Consider the following 20,929-nt stretch of genomic DNA (forward strand, 5'->3'; position numbering starts at 1 on the left):
AAGGTGATTCTAGGACCACTAAAATGATGAAATGGAGTAATACTTTAGTACACAGATGGCCCGCAGGCCTCATTAGCACAGGATGCTTGCCAAGGCTAGTAAAATTGAACCTATGGTAAGACCTTATAACAGCTGTCTTAGAAAACCCACTCTGGACCTTGATTTACAGATTAGGTTGACTGAGGTTCCCTGTAAACCTCACAGGCATTTTCTGAAGGGTCGGTCCACGTCATTAGTGCAGCTGGGACATTCAGGACTGGTCAGGGATTCTAAAAGACCCATCTGCTCACAGGCTAGCAGAACAGGTTAAAAAGGTGTATGCTATATGTAAATAAAACCACACAGCTAAATGTATACATAATGGGTTTCATCAGGCCGGGCAGTTCTTTGTTTCAACGCATTCTGTAGTCTGTAGAACATGAAAGCTCACAGAGCTGGCCTTTGAAGTCAATGTCGATGGTGAAGTCCAAGTCACGCTGTGGGGGGGAAAAAAAAAAAAAAAAACAGGTTGGTTAAAAGCCAAAGACTATTTGCACATGAATGGAGTCAATTTAAAGGGAACCTTTTGCATTCCCCATACATGTAAATAAAGTATATCATCAGGCATCACTAAAAAGTCAGACCATGATCAGGATAACAGTCATCCAGACCAAAGTCCTGCCATTTAGCAGCCAGCTCTTCCTCCAGTAATTATCAAAGCAGAGTGGAGTACTGGAGACAGAACAGTTATGACTAGAGGGTGGGAGCTGCTGGAGTTAACGAGCCAGTTAATGCTAGAACTGCCCTGCATCCCAGCAAACAGCTCTGATATGAAAAGTTAATTTTGGCTGCAACTCCCACCCTGCCTCCAGCTCTCCTGTACACCTGTGCAAAGGTGGCAGAGCTGAGGGTGGGGGGGGGGGGTGGATAGGCTGTGGAGGAAGAGCTGTGAGGGCAAAGGACACTATTGTAAAAGGGCATTGTGATGCAAAGGACCTGAGTCATTGCACAACTATGCAGCTCAGACCTCTGCTGGAAGAAATTTTAGCAATTCATCTCTGAATTTTAATTCAATACAGCTGCAATAAAGCTGCACGATCATTTAGAAGAGAAAAAAAAAAAAAAGCTTCAAGCAAATGTTCATCAACATTGCCAACCGTATCATTTTGCTTTTAGATCAAAGGAATGAACTTCAGTCTGTAAATAAAAAAGTTAAACCAAGCCTTTTCTGACACTTGTTTACAAGTTTAAAATCAGTATTTTTGCTAAAAATTACTTTAGTTAAAAGCACAATATTGGCTGTGAAAGGATTGCTCTAAACATGAGACTTACATTATTCTTGGCATTCGGCTTCATGCTTATCGTTCCAAAAATCTCTTCCCCAGTTTTAACGGTCAAATAGTCTTCCATGTAAAAGACTGTCTGTTTCCAGTGAGTGTATGGAGACTCCGGGCCTAAAAATGGGAACAAGGTTCAAGTTAGAAGGTATGCTTAAAAATTTGCTCTGTTAAAATGATTTAGATATAGTCTTAACATTAACAAGCCAAGAAAGCTGCTCGTTTTTACAATTCCCCTACCACAGGAGGTAACTAATGGAGTTTCACAAAGGTAACAGCATTTAGTTTAGCAACATTTGCTTTGAAGATTAAATGGTTATGCTCCCAATGTACATATAATGGCAATGAGCCCAACTGCCTAAACATGCCAAGGGTTAAATAACCAGACTTTTCTGCTAGTTTCAAAAGTTAATGTGGGGATGCTCTCCATGAGGAGCAGCCAATTTACTCAGATAAGCTCTGCTTAAAACACAACCTTCAGGCAAAAATACTGTCAAAGCACGAGTCCAGCACCTGTAGTCCCAACTTCACAGAAAGGAAAAAACTTGAGCCTTGACTGGCTTAAAGCAGTGTTTCAGCCTCCAAAAATTGTACTGTACATACTGTAGCTGCTGATTTTTAATTTTAGGACACTTACCTGTCCTGGAGTCCAGCACCACATCGGCTGCTGCTGCCGCCATTGCCGGTGAGGGAACCCGGCAGTGAAGCCTTACGGCTTCACGGGCGGGTCCCTAATGTGCGAAGCAGCGTAGTCTCCCGGAAATGGGGAAGAGTATGTGTCAAACACAGGTACCCATTCCTCCCCCCCCTCCCCCCTGAAAGGTGCCAAATCTGGCATCGGAGGGGGGGGGGGGGGGGGAGAAAGCAAATGAGCAGAAGTTCCACTTTTGGGTGGAACTCTGCTTCAAGCAAAACCCATCCACAATTGGCCAAAGAAGTTGCTCATCAAAAAGACAGACCAACATGAATGCTTTAGAACAGTTTCTCAACCAGGTTTCCGTGGAACCCTGGGGTTCCTCCAATGGTTGCTTGGTGTTCCTTGAACAATGACCAATCTTTTTCAAATAAGTTACCAGTGACACTATTTACTTTTTAGCTATCTGTAGGGGGGGAAATTCTTCCCAATGACCACAAATGCAAGGAACACTTCCCACTGACCGTCGCACTCAGGGGTTCCCTGGGACCAGAAAGCCATTTCAAGGGTTCCTCTGTTGAAATGGTTGAGAAACTGCTTTAGAAACTGGACCTAGTGCAATATTAAGATTTACATAAACTTGGCTTTCTAGATTTCAACTTAAACCACTTCCTGACCACTACAGGGCAGCTGCTCTGAGCAGAAGCGCATGCAATTCTGAATTTCCAGGTAGGCAGCAAAGTAGCTGTGCTGTAATTCGACCGCACAAGATGATCAGCGGGTGCCAGCACCTGTTGATTAGGAGGCAGACAGGAGAGCAGGGAATGAAAACCAGCACATCCCTTAATAAAAGCACCTCAGTTCACATAACACTGGTTTAGGCCCATTTAACCCTTTGATTGGCCTAGATGTTTAACCCCTTCCCAGCCAGTGAAAATGCTATTTTTAGCACTGACCACTGTTATTCATGTCAATTGTTCCCAGTGTGAGTTTGTGCCTGCCATACCATCAGTCCCTTCATAGGTTGCTGATCATTAGTATAAAAAAATTCCAGTATTTTATACCAGTTTTTGGACATTATACTGTTCACAAACCACTTATTGGGGTTTTTTACCAATGACATGTAGCAGAATACATGTTGGCCTAAACTGAAGAAACTTGAGTTTATTGGATATGTTTTATAGAAGTAAATTTCTCATTTATAGCACAAAGATAAAATTTTGTTTTGAGTACAGCGCAATTGTCAGCTAAAAAGCAAAAAATTGCCTGGTCAGAGGCTTAATCCTCCAAAGGGTACGAGATCAGATAGTTTTTGTATGCAGTTTTCATGGTTTATGGTAGAGAAGCGAGGTCTGCGGTCACAGAACTCAAGAACCGTATAAACAAATGATGCAGTAGAAGCATGCCTGGCACAAAAGTCATGCTGATTTGGATCAGATTTTCTCCCAGACTATTCAAGATTGCAGCCAATACACTGACAGAAGCCAATACACTGACAGAAGCTGTAGTCTAATGGTTTTATCTCTGCAACCATGTTGTAACCCCAGTACCCGAGTAAAGGCAATTAGGATTGTTTTACTTTGTCTCCCAGACATTTAACTTGGTACCCCCAGAGGCACTTAAGTGAGCAATGGCTTACTTGTAGAGAAGCCCGTCCTCTTATGGCAGCGTGTGAACTCTATGTTGAAATAAGCCACCAGGGCATGGATGTAATCATTTCGCTTTACTTGGAGGCAGAATGGAGAGGTGAAGCTAAGGTCATCAACCTTAACGGTGTATATATCCACTTCCTAAAGGAAAAAAAAAAAAATAGATAAATCATCAAGCCAACATGTAAAGTGCATAGCTTGTGTGTACATCATACAAAGAAAATGCTAGCATAAACTTACCTACATCAGCCAATGAAGATACAACCTTTTATAAAGGGAGAATTACGTTCTATGGTTGCAGTGAAACTGAGAATTCAAATGGGTGGTCACACAATTTGGTAGGCAGAATTTAATTTTTTTATATTTCCATTTTATCCATCCAAAACACTGATGGGCACAGGACAAGCAGACAAAGCAGGGGAAGATTCAAGAACCTCATTTCAAACATACCTTAATGAGACAGGAGTTTGATACTAGTTGCTTGGGATCAACCACATCAACAAGAGGTTCCTTGATGGCTACATCCTTGATACAAGACATGTCGAAACCATAGACATTCTCCCACCCTGAAAAGATGAAATATACATAAGGAAACAAGATTACAAACCAAATTCATTTTTGAAAAGCAGAAGCCACATTGGAGGGAAAATCATTTGAAGAGTAAAAAAATGTGTATTGGCTCTCGCACTCTCCTGTGTATACAAATAAAAAATAAAAGTGTAAAGACTGCTGCTCGCGCTTAAATCACTATATTTGCCTATTAAGTATAGTGCTGCGCTGTCTGTTTCAATGCATACAACTCAAATGACCCATGTAAGTTTTAAATTTTGGCTGCTGTATAAACCTAGCGCTTTAGGTCTAAGGATTTGGTGTTAGAGAGTTTGTTTGCAAAAGAAAACTGGCAAGGAAATAGGGCACAGGGATCAGAAAAACTGCATTTCTGCTTTCAAGACTTTGCAAAGGAACACAGGTCAAGGTCACGGTACAAGAACAGCCAGGGTACATTTTCCAGGAGTCTCTTTAAAAAGGGAAAATTTTTAGAATCCTACTTCCCCCTACCTAGGTATGATGCTGCATCTGTCCCCAAGAATGAGAACTGCGCTAACACTGATCACTTGGTTCAGTGCTCCCTGAGCAGAGAGCTGGTAACGGTCAGTCACTGCTGTCTGTGGCTCACTGAGGCTGAGCCAGGTGCCAGTCCAGGCATGTGGGTGGATCTCAACCATATTGTCTGATCTTTCCCCAGCCTGGACCAGATCTGACTTCAGCCTGCTGAAAACAGGTCACAGTAAAGAACTGCACTCCTGTGATCCAAAGTACAGCCAAACAAGCTTTGGTTTGTTCTTTAAATGTCTAGAAAACATCAAGGAAACTCCCAATGTTAAAGAGTAGCATTTTTATGCAAAGGCATTGCATTAAAAAAATGATACATGAACAATGTTTTGTACTTACAGTGAATCTTGTAGTCTTTGTACTGTCTATCTTCTATAGCAGTCACATAAAGTGTTGCACGATCAGGAAATATAAGCCCATCAGGTGTCTGAAAAAATAAAACAGATCAGACCAGTTCAGAACAGATCTCAATTTAAAAAGTAATCAGTATTAATTTCCAACATGCAAAAGCAAATTATCAAATGAAGCTGTCCAATTTAGCACTTCAGCTTCCTCAGACAGTGAATCACTACCTGCCGAGTGAAATGATCTAGGAAGCAATATTGTTAAACTGAAGCAATAAGTCCATAACAAAAAAAAAAATTTTAGCTAGGTTTTTAAACGTGAACTTCTAGACAGGACAATTGTTTGTTGCAGGCTGGTAAGTGAAGCTGGGAATTTTTAAATGCATTTGTTGCCCTTCCATGTGCTCCTTGCTGTTAGAGAAAGTCACCTTTGGGAACATGCTACACATTTTTAGGGTGGAACCTGTAACATGTTACCAACTGCTGCAGCCGCTTCCCACTGCTCTCTCCCTATGACAGCAGTTCAGGGAGATGTACCAGCAGTCCCTTTTTGAAAAGAGCTCCGGCCACCTCATTTCAGGTTCTGTGAAAGAATGAGCTACAAGTTCAAACATCCTTTGCAGCTGTCAGCTTGTAGTTCTGAACTACCATAGCGCTGTTGAAGATTGTGGTAATTCATTGATTGTTCCCATCAGTGTGAAAACTGCCTTTGTACGATGTACAGGCAGACAAGCCAGCCCACAGTCTGCAGGAGACCTTCATGGCACCAGTGATCTGCTGATCATGAGTGCAATGCTTTCCAGGCTCAAAATAGTAAAAGCATTTGTTTTTTTACCAAAAAAAGGGCACTTAGGTAAGTGAACTACTTTAGGGCCAGTTACTGATTGTACTATGTATAATAGATTGCATTAATTTAAGGCCGTCAGTCACCAATGTTCATTACTGCACAAATCTCACCAGGTACAACCAAGGAGTCAGTTTTAAAAAATCCACATTAGAAAAAAAAAAAAACAAAATCCCATGATATACATTTTAAATTCTTACCAGCCATTTGTCCCTTGCATAAATAACGGTGTTGAGCATTGATTCATAGAATAGACAATATCCCATCCATTCACTGATTATGATGTCAACCTTTTCAACTGGCAGTTCCACCTCTTCAACCTTGCCCTTGATAATTGTTACAACTGTAAAAAGCATCATCATGTAAGATTACACAAAGACATCAGATACTTAATAAAACCTTACAAGCATATAACATACCATGATCTAGTTTGTTTGCCTTCACAATCTTAATAAAACCTTACAAGCATATAACATACCATGATCTAGTTTGTTTGCCTTCACAATCTTGATGGCGTAGTCTGAAATACTTGAGCACTCAATCTGGAAAAAAAAAACAAAAAGCTCAACACAAAAGGCATACTGAATGTAACTATAAAGTGACATAACTTACAGAACCTTTAAGCATGTAACAGTGAAAGCAAATTTCATGAATTCAGCCCTTTGCAAGGATGTAGCCCATTATCAAGATTTTTTAAATTAAGCCAAGACTAGACTGATTTATTAAAAAAACAAACACTTTACAGTATCACTAGTAAACTAGCATTTTTAGCACACCCAGTTGCAATATAGATTACACCACATTAAACTACTTGTCTGGACCAGCCAAACTTACCCAGTTGAAGACCAGGCATTTTCTGGCACTGTTTAGATGGGAAATTTTTCTAGAAAACTAGAACCCATTTTTTTTTTTTAAAGATCTAAAGAATTGGTGGATTTGCAATTTACGTCGCACAGTATTTGCACAGTGGTTATTCAACTGCAGTTTGAAAACCCCTAAATTTTAATGCAAATACTTAACCCAATTTTTTTTGTAAAAGAGGTCATGCCAAATAGATAAACATGTCATGCTTTAAAACGTCAATTTTACAATCGGTAGGCAACTATCACTTTAGATGCAGAGGAGGTCCAGTGCTAGATTTAGTGTTTATGATCTGACAATCGGTGATACCCCACGTGTGGAACGATTGCGGTTTGTGTGATTGCACCACTCAGAGCGCAGGGGACAGGTGCTTTGCACCAACAATTTACTTGTTTGTTACCAGCAATGTAGGAATGTCTCAGCCATCCGGGACTTCCCTCATTGGCTGACAGTGCGGCACCATTGGCTCCTGCTGCTGTCAAAATCAGCCAATGAAAATAGAAAAGGGGTGGGGCCAAAGCTTGTCCAAATGGACACGGCCAAGATTCGGCTCAGGTGCCTCCATTGCAAGCTGCTTGCTGTGTGGGGGGGGGCACTAAAAAGGAGACAGGGACCAGGAGAGCCGAAGAGGGACCCGAGAAGGAGGATCCAGGCCTTCTCTGTGCAAATCCAACTCCACAGAGGAAGTAGAACATTTTTTTTTTTTTTTTTTATTAAAAATAAGACTTTACAATCACTAACGCCCTACCATCTCTCCACAGGTTCTAGGTAGATTACTACACATTCTTACCATTCCAGAGGAATGTAAAACACTTGCAGCATGCTGCACTTTTTTTAAATAAAGTGTACATCAGAGGTCAGACCCCCAATTTAAAGCAGTAGGTAAATTCTATACTATAGATGGGTGCACTGAAAACTAGCCACATTTCTTAGGCAAGCACGCAGCACCTCAGTTTAGGGTTGCTTCCCAAGGTATCCACACATGGGATGCGTGAGTGCCTGGAAACAGGGCAGCAATTAAATTATAAACCCCATCCTGACCACCAACATTCCCCCAAGATGAGCAGGGTTAGCCTATCTATAATAAACTTCAATGGTCCGCAAGCTTCTAAAGTATCAAAAACCATCCTTACCCCAATTACTTTTTTTGCCCCAGCCTTGGCTGCAAACATGCAAAGGATTCCTGTTCCACTTCCTACATCCAGGACAACTTTGTCCTTGAACAAGTGTCTGTTGTGAAACATTGAGTTTCGATAAGTCAGTGTCCGAACTTCATCCTTCAACATTTCCTGCAAAAAAAAAACAAAAAAAAAAAAACAATGAAGTCATTCTGCAATGTTTTGCCAACCACCAACAAGGCCTAACAGATGTAAAGACCAAACTTACCTCATGGATACCAAAGTGCGCATAGGAATCAAAGTAGTAGTCTTTAGAAGTCATCTCTTCAGCTGATGGTTTGACACTGCCATCTGGTTTGACGCTGCCCTCTGGTTGGGTACAGGAAACCTAGAAGACAGAGAAAATGATTGACATCCACGCATTTCAAAATGAACACAAGAAGCAAGTCAATAAAAAGGATTATAAATGAGCAAGGTTTTTGAATGTGTAGGTCAACACTCCTCCGACTGAGGCCACACGCCATCATTTAGAGATGTTGAAATACAATGGAACATGCTATTGGTGGTGTGTATTTAAAAAATGTATAATCAACGGGGCTGACATTCTCTTGTCTAATACTTCATTGACTCATCACCAGGTGTTCAGCCAATTCATGTTCTACACCAGGCCTTCTCAGCCAGGATTCCTCCAGAGGTTGGGGGGGGGGGGGGGTTGTCTGACCAGTGAGCAATGACTAATCTCACCTACAATGACTCAAGGGGACAATGTCCCACTAACATGCAATATAGCGGGTCACACTGACCACCAGTGGAAGGAGGCTTCTCGCCAGACCATCAAAGAGGCATTTCTCTAGAAACCCTCAATGCAAGGGGACACTTCCACTGACTAGCATCAAGGTACACTACTAGTCTTCCTGGCCACCATTATTCATTAGCATACAAGGGTGAGTAGTAAAATAACCAGGTCTGGGTGCCTAGTAAGGAATGTGGCAACCCTAGAACCAATGTATAGGTTTCAGCCTACTGATTCATACTATTTTACTGTAAAATGAAGACCATTTTAGCAAAGACATCAAATTTTGAGTGTTCCTGCAGGTAACAGGGTGAGAAAGTCTAATCTACACATTTGTCCCAGATCAGCAACAGAAGCTTCAATCTATTCTAATTGTACTCAGTGGCTGACAGTTTTTAATCTGTAGTGCAGTTAAAAACGAATATAAACTGCATATATAAATTTCTGGCATATTAGAATTAATCAGGATTAATGAATGGAGAGATTCTCTGAAGATCCCCAATTGTTTGGAACACAGACTTGAAGACTGCCATCGCCTAGAAAGGTAGTTTCTTAGCTGGCCAAGACCATGTTCACTAACCCAGAACTCCAGATCTGCACACATCTCAGACCACCAGACCAGCGTGACAACCATGCCACAAGCCATTCCTCGGAAGGACCAGGAACCCGCAATATGCAAATTCCTTTTGTAGCTTCATATAATGCACTGAATTTACCCAAATGGAAACCACGACCGTTATAAAAATACGACCCCATTATCTTATGCTATCCATGCACATCTGTGGCATTATTTCCAATTTTACAAAGAATCATATCCAAACTTTTATGGCCAGGTCACACTGTAGCGATGTCAGACATCGCATGCGAGTCATACCGCACTGCTGTGCAAATCACATGCCATGTCTGTACAATGCAAATGCAGCCAGATTGTATGGCTGAATTTGTATCGCATTCAGACCAAACTTGTGCAGAACGCATTTTTGGTCCGCACCAGAATCTGATCGCATGGCTGTTCACCCCAATGTCATCTGATACTTGTACGAACTGACAGTTTACACTGATATGCAAACTAATCTGGGGGGAGTCATTAAATTTGTACTGCAGTGGATTCACAGGGTTCCCGCATCGCACTAGTGTGAACCAGTCCTAAGTGTACATCCAGCTAAAACCGTTGTTCATGATTTGGAACATCAGGCAGGTTTTTGCTGTGAAGCTGGGTCAGAGATTCATCCTCACTTTCTGTCCTGCAGACAATGGTTTACCAGACAGCAAGTGATTGGGGGGGGGGCGCAATATATGCTTCCCAAAAAAATTAAAGGAACACTTTAAAAACACATCAGATCTCATTGGGTAAAATATCATGCTGATATCTATACTGATATGGACTGGGTAATGTGTTAGGAATGAAGGATGCCACATTGTTTGATGGAAAAGAAAACCTACAGAGGGCTGAATTCAAAGACACCCCAAAAATCAATGTGAAAAATTATGCAGCAGGCTAGTCCATTTTATTAAAATTTCATTGCAGCGACTCAAAATGGTACTCAGTTTGCATGCCCCCCATGTGCTTGTATGTATGCCTGATGTCAGCATGCTTCTGAGACGACAGATGTGCCCTGGGGTATTTCCTCCCAGATCTGGACCAGGGCATCACTGAGCTCCTGAACAGAAGGAGGTGCAAGGGACCAAAATATCCCAGAGGTGTCAATGGGTCCAAGGATTTCATCCTGATCCCGAATGGCAGTCAGGGTGCCATTGTTCACCTGTAGAGGTCTGTGTGCCCCTCCATGGAGATGCCTTCCCAGACCATCACTGACCCACCAAACCGGTCATGCTGAGCAAAGTTACAGGCAGCATAACGTTATCCATGGCTTCTCCAAACCTTTACACATCTGTCACATGTGCTCAGGGTGAACCCGCTCTTATCTGTAAAAGCAAAGGGTGCCAGTGGAATACCTGCCAATTCTGGTGTTCAATGGCAAATGCCAATCGAGCTCCAGTGCCAGGCAGTGAGCACATGGCCCACTAGAGGATGTAGGGCCCTCAGGCCATCCTCATGGGGTTTGTAGGAGCAGATACCGGTCCTGCTGATGGGTTAAGGACCTTCTACTGCCCCGTTCAGCTCTCCTAGAGTAACTGTCTCCTGGAATCTCCTCCATGCTCTTGAGACTGCTGGGAGACACAGCAAAACTTCTGGAAATGGCACGTATTGATGTGCCATCCTGGAGTTGGGACTACCTCATGCTACCCAGTAGTGACACTAACCCTAGCCAAATGCAAAATGAGTCAAAAGAGGATTAGGGGAAAAAAGGTCAGTGCCCTCCACCTGTAAAGCCATTCCTGTTTTGGAGGTTGTCTCATTGTTTATCTAGTGCACATGATACTCCAAAGCAGCTAAAACTGATTACAACCCCCTCTGCTAACCCCTTAACTCAGTGTTTCTCAACTCCGATCCTCAGGGCACACTACCAGGCCAGATTTTAGGTATTTCCTTGGGGAGATGCAGACTAGAATACTGCAATCACTGAGCAGCAAATGATATCACCTGTGATGCATTTCAGTCTTGCAAACCTGGCCTGTTAGTGTGCCCTGAGGACCAGAGTTGAGAAACACTGACTTAACTGACCAGCTTCCCAGGAGTTTAATTGACTTGATGCTATACACCGATTAAAAAGTGTTCCTTTAATTTTTTGAGCAGTGTATGCTTTTTAGCTGGGGGAATGCTAGAAACCCCATATTTTTATATCTGTGTCCCCTTTACAGATATTCAATTCCCGTCTGGCGTTAACCATTGTCAGAACACAAGCAACGGTAAATCTGAGTTCCACAGTAACACCACAACAGAAATTCTTATCCTCCACTAACCAAATTAAAGTTTTGGGCTTAACACTTTAACCACGCAAAAAATTCAGCTGAAGACAAGAGCCATTTATGAGAGAAGACAGCAAATCCTTTCCCTACTTGAAGGCCAGGCTTTTCCTGGCACTGTTTACAGGTTTAAATTAGAAAACCTTTGCTAGAAAATATAGAAATTTAGCAAAGACCCTAGGGAATAAAATGGCGATTGTTGCAATTTTTAGGTCACATGGTATTTGCACAGTGGTTTTGCAAATCAAATTTTGGGGAAAAACACTTAAGGAATTTAAAAAATAAGCACTATATACCCCAAGTTTTTAGTAAAGCATTAAAATGAGTAAATAAACGTATCACGCTTTAAAATTGCACATGCTTGTGGAATGTCGACAAACTACAGCATTTAAAAATCAAAGGCGGCACTTTAAACGCCTATACTTGTTACCTGTTTAGCGCTAGACTTATTGCTCTAACATTCATGGCGATACCTCACAAGTGTGGGGCGACCACCATTTACATAGGCGTGCGCAACTTATGTATGCGTTTGCTTCTGTGCAATTTTTTAAATTTTATTTTTACACTGTCCCTTTAATTTTGATCACTTTTATTCCTATTACAAGAAATGTAAACATCCCTTGTAAAAGAAATAAGGATGACAGGTCCTCTTTATGAAGAGCTCTGGGGTCAAAAAGACCCCAAATACCTTCTTTACCTTTATAAGCAAAAGATAAACTAATCTTTTGCTGTAAAAACCCCGAAAACTTTAGTTCCACCCTGGAATGGAAGGGACATCATGAAATCGCAGTCCACCAAGGTCAGAGGTAAGATCGCCTGTATGACCAGCTGGTGGCACCAGATTTCCTGGACAAAGCAGCAGAAAAACCTGGCAAGCGGCAGGAGGGGGGGTAGAGCATCCCCTCCTGTTGCTTCGGAAAGCATTCCAGTGGCTGATGGGCCACTTTGAACGATTGTAAGAAAAAGTCAGCCACCAGCTGAAAAAACCCACAACAAATACCGGGGTTATGGCTGATATCTTCAGCCATAATCCCGGTAAACCACTTGCAAACAATGTATAGATAGGTATTGCAGACAAGTGGTTAAGAAAAATCAGCCCCATAGAACATAAAACATGGAAGCACGTTTACAATTTCATATGAGGAAGCCTGTCACTTTCTGCAGTCTCATTACTTTACACACATTCAGGTAGTTGCATATAATGCACATATTTCATAGCCAGGTTGACCAATACTTTAAAGGGAACCTGTCGCTGTTGACATTCTGTGGCACAATTTAAAGTGTACCATCTGATCCTGAAGAAAGTATTCTGTGGACCCAAGGAACTCCCAACCCAAGCAGAGGTATTTTGCAAATCTTGAGTGGGACTCAAATCAGTTTCATTACACCCACAAGGCACTGAAAGTTTTCACCAGCTACAGAGGCTTGCACATTGCATTAGATACTGGAGGGCAGCATGTGTAAGCTCTGCAATGTGGTTCCAGGATTATTTTCATCAGGAAAAAGTTACATGCAGACAACTATTTGTCCACTGACAATATTAAAGCAGACCTCCAAACAGTATTTTACTTGTCAATAGATCTGTTCTGCAATTCACACTTCTCTGCCACATTTGCACAGCCAGGTAGGAGACACTTAACGGAGTAAACTGTAAACTTTCCAGCTGTAGCTTACTTATTGGATTCTTTATCAGCACACTGCTGATCCACTGCCCAACAGAGGAAGGCGACAGGGAGCTGTAAAACTGAACCAAAAATACCAGTCAAGACTTGTCTTCCTGGTTATGCCATGTGACAGCCATAACTAGAGGATGGTATGAAGAAATAGATCCTTTGGCAGGTAAAAGTTCACACATTTATTTCAACTGTGCATTTGTCTGCCTGTAGTACTGCTTTAATATTAACAGTGGCAGGTTCCCTTTAATCAGCAGTGTATAAAGGATATTTACATCTTCCATTGCAGGCGACAGGCTCATTCCATTGGCCAACTTGGCTACAAAGCTCTAGGAAAAAGTAATGAGACAACACATTAGTTTTATGTCTTATAACTGAATGTCAATCATGTAGGTGGAGCAGAATGTGTACATGATGAATCACACACCTACGGAGTGAACCATGCTGAGAACACGTGGCTGATCATTTCAGAAGACCGGCAGGAAAATCTGTGCTAATGGCAATGATTCTACTTACATCTAAAAAAAAGGGAAGGACGATGATGTACTCTTACAGCTTTCCCAGTACTACAACTCCCAACTGAAAACTTAGTAATGCAGTTTTTGAATATAGAAATAAGCTTTGCTCTTGGTTCCAATTCATTCACTGCGCACACTCCTAAAACCAAACCGGTAGATGTGATTGTTGGTGAGATCCAAAGGTTCTCCAACTAGAATCTTCAAAACAATCTCATTGTCTGGAGCCAAATTAGAACACTTCAATTTGTACCATAATTTATTAAATAGCTACATACCAGTCAAGGGCTCCTAAATTTGACAGTGCAACTACACTCAAGGATCCATTCACACTAGCAGGAGGTGCAGAAACCCACATTCCGTGCACGTTTGCAGCACCGCAAACACGATCTGGGCATAAATATAACTTAACCACACCCATTAAGTCACAAATGCAGTGAATTTGCCCACAGGCTGTACAATGCAATCTGATTGCAATTTTATGAAAACTAGTACATTGCTTCCAATTCAGTGATTTCAGCCCATTCAAAATGAATGGGCTGAAACTGCACAAAGCTGCATGTGAACTTAGGAACACATCATAATCCTGTGCAATTCCTGGTGTGAACCAACCATTAAAGGCTTGTCCTTGGAACTGTTTCTAGGTAACCCATTGGTCCAGTGCCTACACACCTTGCTAGATCTGTAGGCAACTTAAATTGAATTAAACTATTTTCATTGAATGGGCCCCAAGGGGTTTTATGTCAGAATGCAATACTATGCACTGCATTTTACCACAACAGACCTACCTGCCAAACAAAACCCTCCTGCAATGTGAGGTCAGTGCTCCAACTGGCCACAGTCCTCTTCTCCCAGTCTTCCTCCCGGGTTGATCTGTTTGGCCTGGGCTGGGATATGACCCCAGCGTATGCACACAGGAGTCCCATTACAGCACAGTGGTGCTGTAAGTGTACATCAAGCTGCACATGCACAGTTCAGTGTACATTAGCGCTGAGAGTAGCATTTATTACAGGAGATCACTAGGGTCTGTCAAAAGCCTTACATGTCTTTTTAAAAGCTTAATTCTGCTTTAATGTTCACGCGAATTTTTGGATAGTCAATTTTTCCTGACTGACTAATGCAAGATAGGCGACGTGTGCTGTGGCACATTCTATAATTAAGAACATAAATGAAACCCATGATAGTCTCAGATAAGCTTAGGGCTTAAGTGCTGAAGAAGTGCATGTCCTAGCACCATAAGAACTAGTAGGCAGTAAAAAAAGGACTGCAGAAGGAAACCTGCTTACCTTAGGGAAACTGTTCCCCAATTTTTTCAAACTTATAAAGGGTTTCTGCTAAAATACCACTTTAAAAGCACCTGTCACCAACATTCCTTGCCTGTCCCTTGACTTGTTAACAGGTTTTCTGGTATCCAACACTTTCAGGAGTTTCCTACCTCCCTGCATGTCATTACAGGACAGCATTAAATAGGTGGATCCACAATGAGAGACCCAACACATCCAAAAGTGGCTGTCAGAGGATGCTAAAGCTTATGGTTATTGAGTGAAGGTCTGAAGCAAAGGCCATGGGCCAGTTATTTCCAATTTCTTACAGGGTATAATCTTAGTTTTAGAGCCTATTCACACACGAACACTATGTATGCCCTTCAATGCATGTAGAGTTACACAGCCCAGCAAAATAAGCTGAAACAAGTCTAGGGCCACATTTGCTAAGCAACACAAGCCCTTTGGAGGAGTGTGTGCCATAGCAACAATGCATTATTTATAAGTTCACTTTTTTTTTTAAATGCACATATTTTTACATGAAAAATGTGTTTTTTACTAGGACCCTGCAAAGCATTGCCTCCGTGCTCAGCAGATCTTGGGTGCAATGCAGGACTTCGGCAGACTGTCAGTGTAAGTTCCCTGCTCATTCAAGCAGGAAGAATGAACGACCTAGACTATGCAACAGCACCTTGGTAGTTTATTAAAAACAGCGTTTCAGCCATTTTCACGTTTAAGCCCCGTACACACGTACCGATGGTCGGCATACAAATGTTCCTCTTTTCTCCCCGGGATGTCGGTGTCTGCTGAAAAGTGCAAAGACAGCACAAGGACAGCACAAGAATTTTGTCCGCCGACTGCAGAAGTGATGTCATGTAATGGTTAACTTTCCCTGTGTTTTCTATTTTCTGAGCATGCCCAGTCTTGCAAATCTGCGGTCTGTCGGCCGAATTGTGTACTGACAGGCGAACAATCGTCCGTTCTGGTGTCGGCATACAAATATTTTCATGTTTGCACGAAAGACTTTTGTCCGCGGATTGTGCGCAGACATCTGTCGGAGGCACCATACTAACACGCGTACAATCGGCAGATCCTTCGTCCACCGACGTTTGTATGCCGACGATCGGTACGTGTGTACGGGCCTTTACTAAAAGTCAGCACAAAGTGTAGCTGCTGACTTTTAACACATACTCGCCAGCGATGCGGCCGGGGGGAGCCTTGGTTATCTCCCGTGGCACCAGCATCTCTGGTGTGGGCACCCGGCTGTGACAGCTCGCGGCTTCACAACCGGGTGCTAACTGCGCATGCACGAGTCGCATTGCACGTGCTGAATGGACGGGCAATCTTCTGGGACCTCTGACGCGTCCCAGAAAATTGCAGGGTGGGAGCTGCAGGGGAGAACTTCCGCCCAAGCCGCCCCGAGCGGGTACCTGTCAAATCTAGGTAACCACGCCCCCCCCCCTAAAATAGGACATGCCAAATGTGGCATGTCAGGGGGGGTCAGGACCACTTAAGCAGAAGTTCTACTTTTGAGTGGAACTCCGCTTTGAGAATTGCAAGCCAACAGCCGCAAAGGCTGTCGATTTTAGTTCTACCATTCTCTGAATGAACAACGTGGCTGTGTGGGTGAAGACCCGCACAGCTGAGGTTTAATTGTCAGTGAGTTCAGGGAGAAGATCCCCAGCTGGGAACATGCAACATCCCAAAAAACACAGATGGAACATGTAACCTGTTCCCAAAGGAGAACTTATCCTTTAACAGTAAGGCAATGGTGAGAACAGGATGAATCTCATGTCATCTGTAAAGTTGCTCACAAAGAAAGAAATCGGCACCAAATTTATTGTGATGACCTCATGCAGCCACTTGCCCTTTTAATTTGAGGAAATGCCTCCTAAAACTGCTATAGCAGCATTTCCTGTTTAAAAGCCTGGCGACCCCACCAGTCCACAAGCTGGGCAACCATCTGCAGGTTGCTTCCAAATAGCCATTACAAACTTCCCAGTGCCAATGAACAGGAAGGCATTTCTTCAAGCCGAGTGGCGACTGAGCCAGCCTGAATATTTAAAGATTTAAAGAAAAGGAAAGCAAGAACAAAAATGTGTCTTCAGATTACGTAATTAAATCCCTACTGCAGACTAAATAAGATCCCCCTTCTATTCCCCTTGCTCAGAATTAGTCTTACGTGCTGAAAGACATTTTACTCTCAAGATCCTGGATGCCATTTCCAGGTGTAGGGGGGACTACTAATCTAGCAATCTAGCACTGAGGATGGTTTCAACAGCTGCACCCCCCCCCCCCCCACCAATCCCCCACCCACTCTGTCAGTCCTCTTCTGGAACCTATCAGATGGACAGACAAGTGTCCACATTGCAGAGGCAGTGACATGGTCACCCAAAGGACCCCATAGTAAGCAAATAGTGGGGACTTGGGAATGGAGCATCAACTAACCACAACAAGTACAGTTGGCATTTAGATAACTTCCAGTGGTCATTTGGGGTTAATTTAATCCTAGAGATAGGCTTTAAAGTTAAATAGTGGGATTGATTTACTAAAGGAGATGCTAATGCTAACTGATCAAAGTAAAACTATTTATCACCCAATCACATGAAAGGGAAAATCCGGATTCTTCATTTCCTTTGCCAAGTAAGCTCACTGCTTTAGTCACATGATCAGCTTAAAGCAGAGCTCCCACTAAAAAGGGGAAGTTCTGCTTGTTTGCACCCCCCCTCCTTCACTGCCACAATTGGCACTTTCTGGGGGGGGGGGGGGGAGGGGGGTGAACACAGGACCATTCACAAGGCACAGTGCAGCACACGGATGCACATTAGGAGACCGGCTGTAAAGCTGCAAGCCAATTGGAGAATTGCCGACTGTACCAGCATCTGCAATTGGAGAATTGGTTCGGGTTAGGACATCGCTGGATACCTGGACAGGCAAGTGTCCTCAATAGTCAGAGGCTACAGTATTTGTAGCTGAGCCTTACATTTTTGGGGGGAGCCTGGAGCTCCTCTTTAAAGCTGAATTCCAGATATGGATATTTTACTAAATACATGGGTCCAGCTTAGAACCATGCAAGCATGTGCCATACCTGTATGATCCCCATGGAAACTGGAGACAACTGTACTAGTAGTACCTCCTAGCTTCCTGATGCTGTGCAAAGCAGATGCCCTACTAAGGGCTTGTTTGCATCTGCTTTGCCCTTGCCCCTACAACCATTTGGGAAGCAGTTAAGGCACAGAAAAAAAACATGGTTCAAACATGGTTTTACTGCCCCTCAATTGCACCTGTAAACAAGATGTTACTGAACACAGGAGGAGGTCTCACTGAGTGCACATCCCACTGAGAACACTGCGTTTTGTTAAATGCAAACTGCTCTGGCTGGGTGAGGTGGAGAAACTGGTCGGTGATGTTCCAATCCCCACCTCACGCATAGAACATTTTGCATTTATTGAGTAAATACAAAGGGATGCCAGAATGGTACCTGTGCCAAGAGAAGAACCTACTTTATTCAGTAAGTATCAGGGCTGCTGCTCAGTGCACGAAGCTAGGGGAGATCACTGTAGTAGCACTGCCTACTAGTTATTTCCAACTTCCAGGGAGATACATGTTCGGCTATTCCCAGGCAGACTACGCATGCGCGGTGACAGGTTGGCACCATTTTTAAATGTAAGGTGCCTCTTTGAAAAGTGAGACTTCTCCGCAGCCCTTGCATCTCCTCAGGAGATGCAGTGCTGGTGGCATGGTACAGGAGATTTACATGTACCAAGCCCGCAGCACACCATCCCCTGTGCCTTGCCCGAACCACCCCCTGTGCCGTGCCTGAACCACCCCCTGTGCCAGGTCCCGTGGAGGTTTTTTCCCACCCTAGGCTTATACTCGAGTCAAGTTTATTGTGGTTAAATTATGGCGCTTTTCCACTGCATGGAACCGAACGGTTCGGCTCGCTTTTGTGCTTTTCCACTGCTGGTACCGCATGGTATAGTGTAGGAACGGTTCGGTACGGCTGCAATTTTCCACTGCATGGAACCAAACAGTACGGCTCAAAAACAGTACCACCTCAATTGTGGTTTCAACAGGTACCATAACTGGTACCATATCCCACAATCCTTTGCATGCAGTCACTACTAGTCACTGATTGGTCAGAGAATCCCACCCACCCCGTTAACCCACTTAACTTTAGTACTACTTTAGTGGAAAAGCAAACCATACCGCACCGTTCCAACACTGTACCATGCGGTACCAGCAGTGGAAAAGCAGACCGGGCCAAGCCAGTACTTGCAGTGGAAAAGTGCCATTAGGTGCCTCGGCTTATACTCAAGTATATACAGTACTGGTCCACATCCACTTGGCTAATGCAGAGCAGACACAGCCCACTGTCCTCTAAGGGGCAGTCAGATGGAGACGGACTGTCTGCTCATTTCCATCCGATGCATCTGATCCTATCAATGGATGGGGAAACGGATCCCATCCACTCGTTATTGGCAGAACGGATGCAGGCAGGTGAAATGGACATTCACATCCACCTCCCCATAGAAAGAAATTAGTGGTATGATCAGGTCAATCAGAGAAATGATCAGATAAACCTGACCAGTCCTCTGGTGTGAAAGAAGTCCAACCATCCCATAGACTGATATTGGGGCTGTGCTCCCTCATACAAAAAAAAAAAAAAAGGGGGGGAAAAGGCCTAAAAAAGAAAACGAATGCAGCCACCACATCTCACGATCAGTAAACGAATAGATTTGATTGTTGGTTTGGGGTTTAATACTGATGTCACCGTGCCATAAAGTAACCAATTATCTCTTTCAGAAGCCAGCACGTGTACAGGCCCAGCTACTCCCAGAGGAGGCCGACTACCACTAAGATCAAAAAATAGGCGGGAGGGAGGTGACACTGGGGCCCCCGGTACAGCGGCGTACAATGTCCCTACTAATGTACGGGGAATGAATGGGGGAAGGCCGCTGAATAGCCGCACAAAGGCCCGGCTCAGCCATGCACATCCCACGTGGGGGGAACTCCAGCACAAGGCAGCCCTTTGTACGCCCGGCATGTGGGCGGGGCCAAGAACGCCGGACAAAGCGAGGGCCCCCCTGAATACGGGGCACACGGCGCGAGGAACACGCGGGCGCGTGACGTCACCACCAGGGCCTAGTCCCACCGCTAAGCCCGCATCTCCTACACGAACATCCCTACATCCGGGCCCCTCAGACAACGGGCCTACCCGTACCACACACCCGCCGAATGAAGAAAAACACAGAATAGCGACCCTCCATTTTACCTCCATGTTGACGGTGCTCGCTTCCGCCATGTTGCCAGCGCCGAGTCTCCCTCGCCTCCTACACGCCACACAGTTCGAAGCCTATGAATGGAAGAAAGGCTTCCGGAGAGAGAACTGCGACATGCGGTGAGGCCCGGCTCTATATGAATCCTCGGAGAGCTCCGCCCACCGCTGCAATCGCCTGGCGCGCTTTAACCTCCTATCACGGCCAATGGAGGATGGCTGGATACGGGGGGGCGGGGTTCCGGCACACACTCCGGTTTGATTGGCTGTAGCTGCTAAATCTTAGTCATTCACTACGGGGCAGGAAAACGCCCCTTCCACGGCGATAGGCTGGTCTGTCAAGACGCAGCGTCCTGAAGTGATATAATGGAGTCTGCACTGTCCAATCAGAGGAAGCGGGAGGCGGGCTGATCAGGAGAGGGTTCAAAAAACATCAATTACATTTGTAGCGAATGTATCAATAATAATAAATAAATAAATACTCATCGTCTTCAGTCTATTCTGTAACGGGTTAGACATAAGAGCAGCACGTTTCTGCATGTGGGGGATGCAAACTAAAGTCACATGACATTGTGCTGCCGGGGTCCAAGAATAAAATGCTGCCCCCCCCCCTAAAGAAAAATCACACCCAACAAAAGCCCCCCCCCCCACATCCATTATT

General features: G+C 43.8%; 1 protein-coding gene across 2 annotated transcripts; it reads right to left on the reverse strand.

Annotated features, from left to right (window-relative positions):
- Positions 1-88: 88 nt before the first annotated feature.
- PRMT1 (protein arginine methyltransferase 1) lies at positions 89-20,403 on the reverse strand. Of its 2 annotated transcripts, XM_082273575.1 has the most exons (11): positions 20,266-20,398; positions 13,489-13,542; positions 8,148-8,267; positions 7,895-8,050; positions 6,379-6,442; positions 6,101-6,243; positions 5,052-5,139; positions 4,050-4,165; positions 3,590-3,740; positions 1,312-1,433; positions 89-476 (listed from the first exon to the last, which is right to left on the reverse strand). In XM_082273575.1, exons 1-11 carry the CDS (start codon positions 20,293-20,295, stop codon positions 393-395), a joined length of 1,128 nt encoding a protein of 375 aa, XP_082129701.1. In that variant the 5' UTR covers positions 20,296-20,398; the 3' UTR covers positions 89-392. The 2 variants fall into 2 exon arrangements, with proteins under 2 accessions (XP_082129701.1, XP_082129702.1); XM_082273576.1 differs by lacking the exon at positions 13,489-13,542 and having other exon boundaries at positions 20,266-20,403.
- Positions 20,404-20,929: the final 526 nt, after the last annotated feature.

The sequence above is a fragment of the Pelophylax lessonae genome (assembly GCF_965119305.1).
Source record: "Pelophylax lessonae genome assembly, chromosome: 12".
Lineage (NCBI taxonomy): Eukaryota > Metazoa > Chordata > Amphibia > Anura > Ranidae > Pelophylax > Pelophylax lessonae.

Excerpts from the sequence above, each read along its gene's own strand:
- PRMT1 (XM_082273575.1), bottom strand. The coding sequence starts at position 20,295 with ATGGCGGAAGCGAGCACCGTCAACATGGAG. Across the intron at positions 5,140-6,100 it reads ATGCAAGGGACAAATGGCTG|ACACCTGATGGGCTTATATT; the intron begins GTAAGAATTTAA and ends TTATTTTTTCAG. Across the intron at positions 477-1,311 it reads AGCCGAATGCCAAGAATAAT|CGTGACTTGGACTTCACCAT; the intron begins GTAAGTCTCATG and ends TCCCCCCCACAG.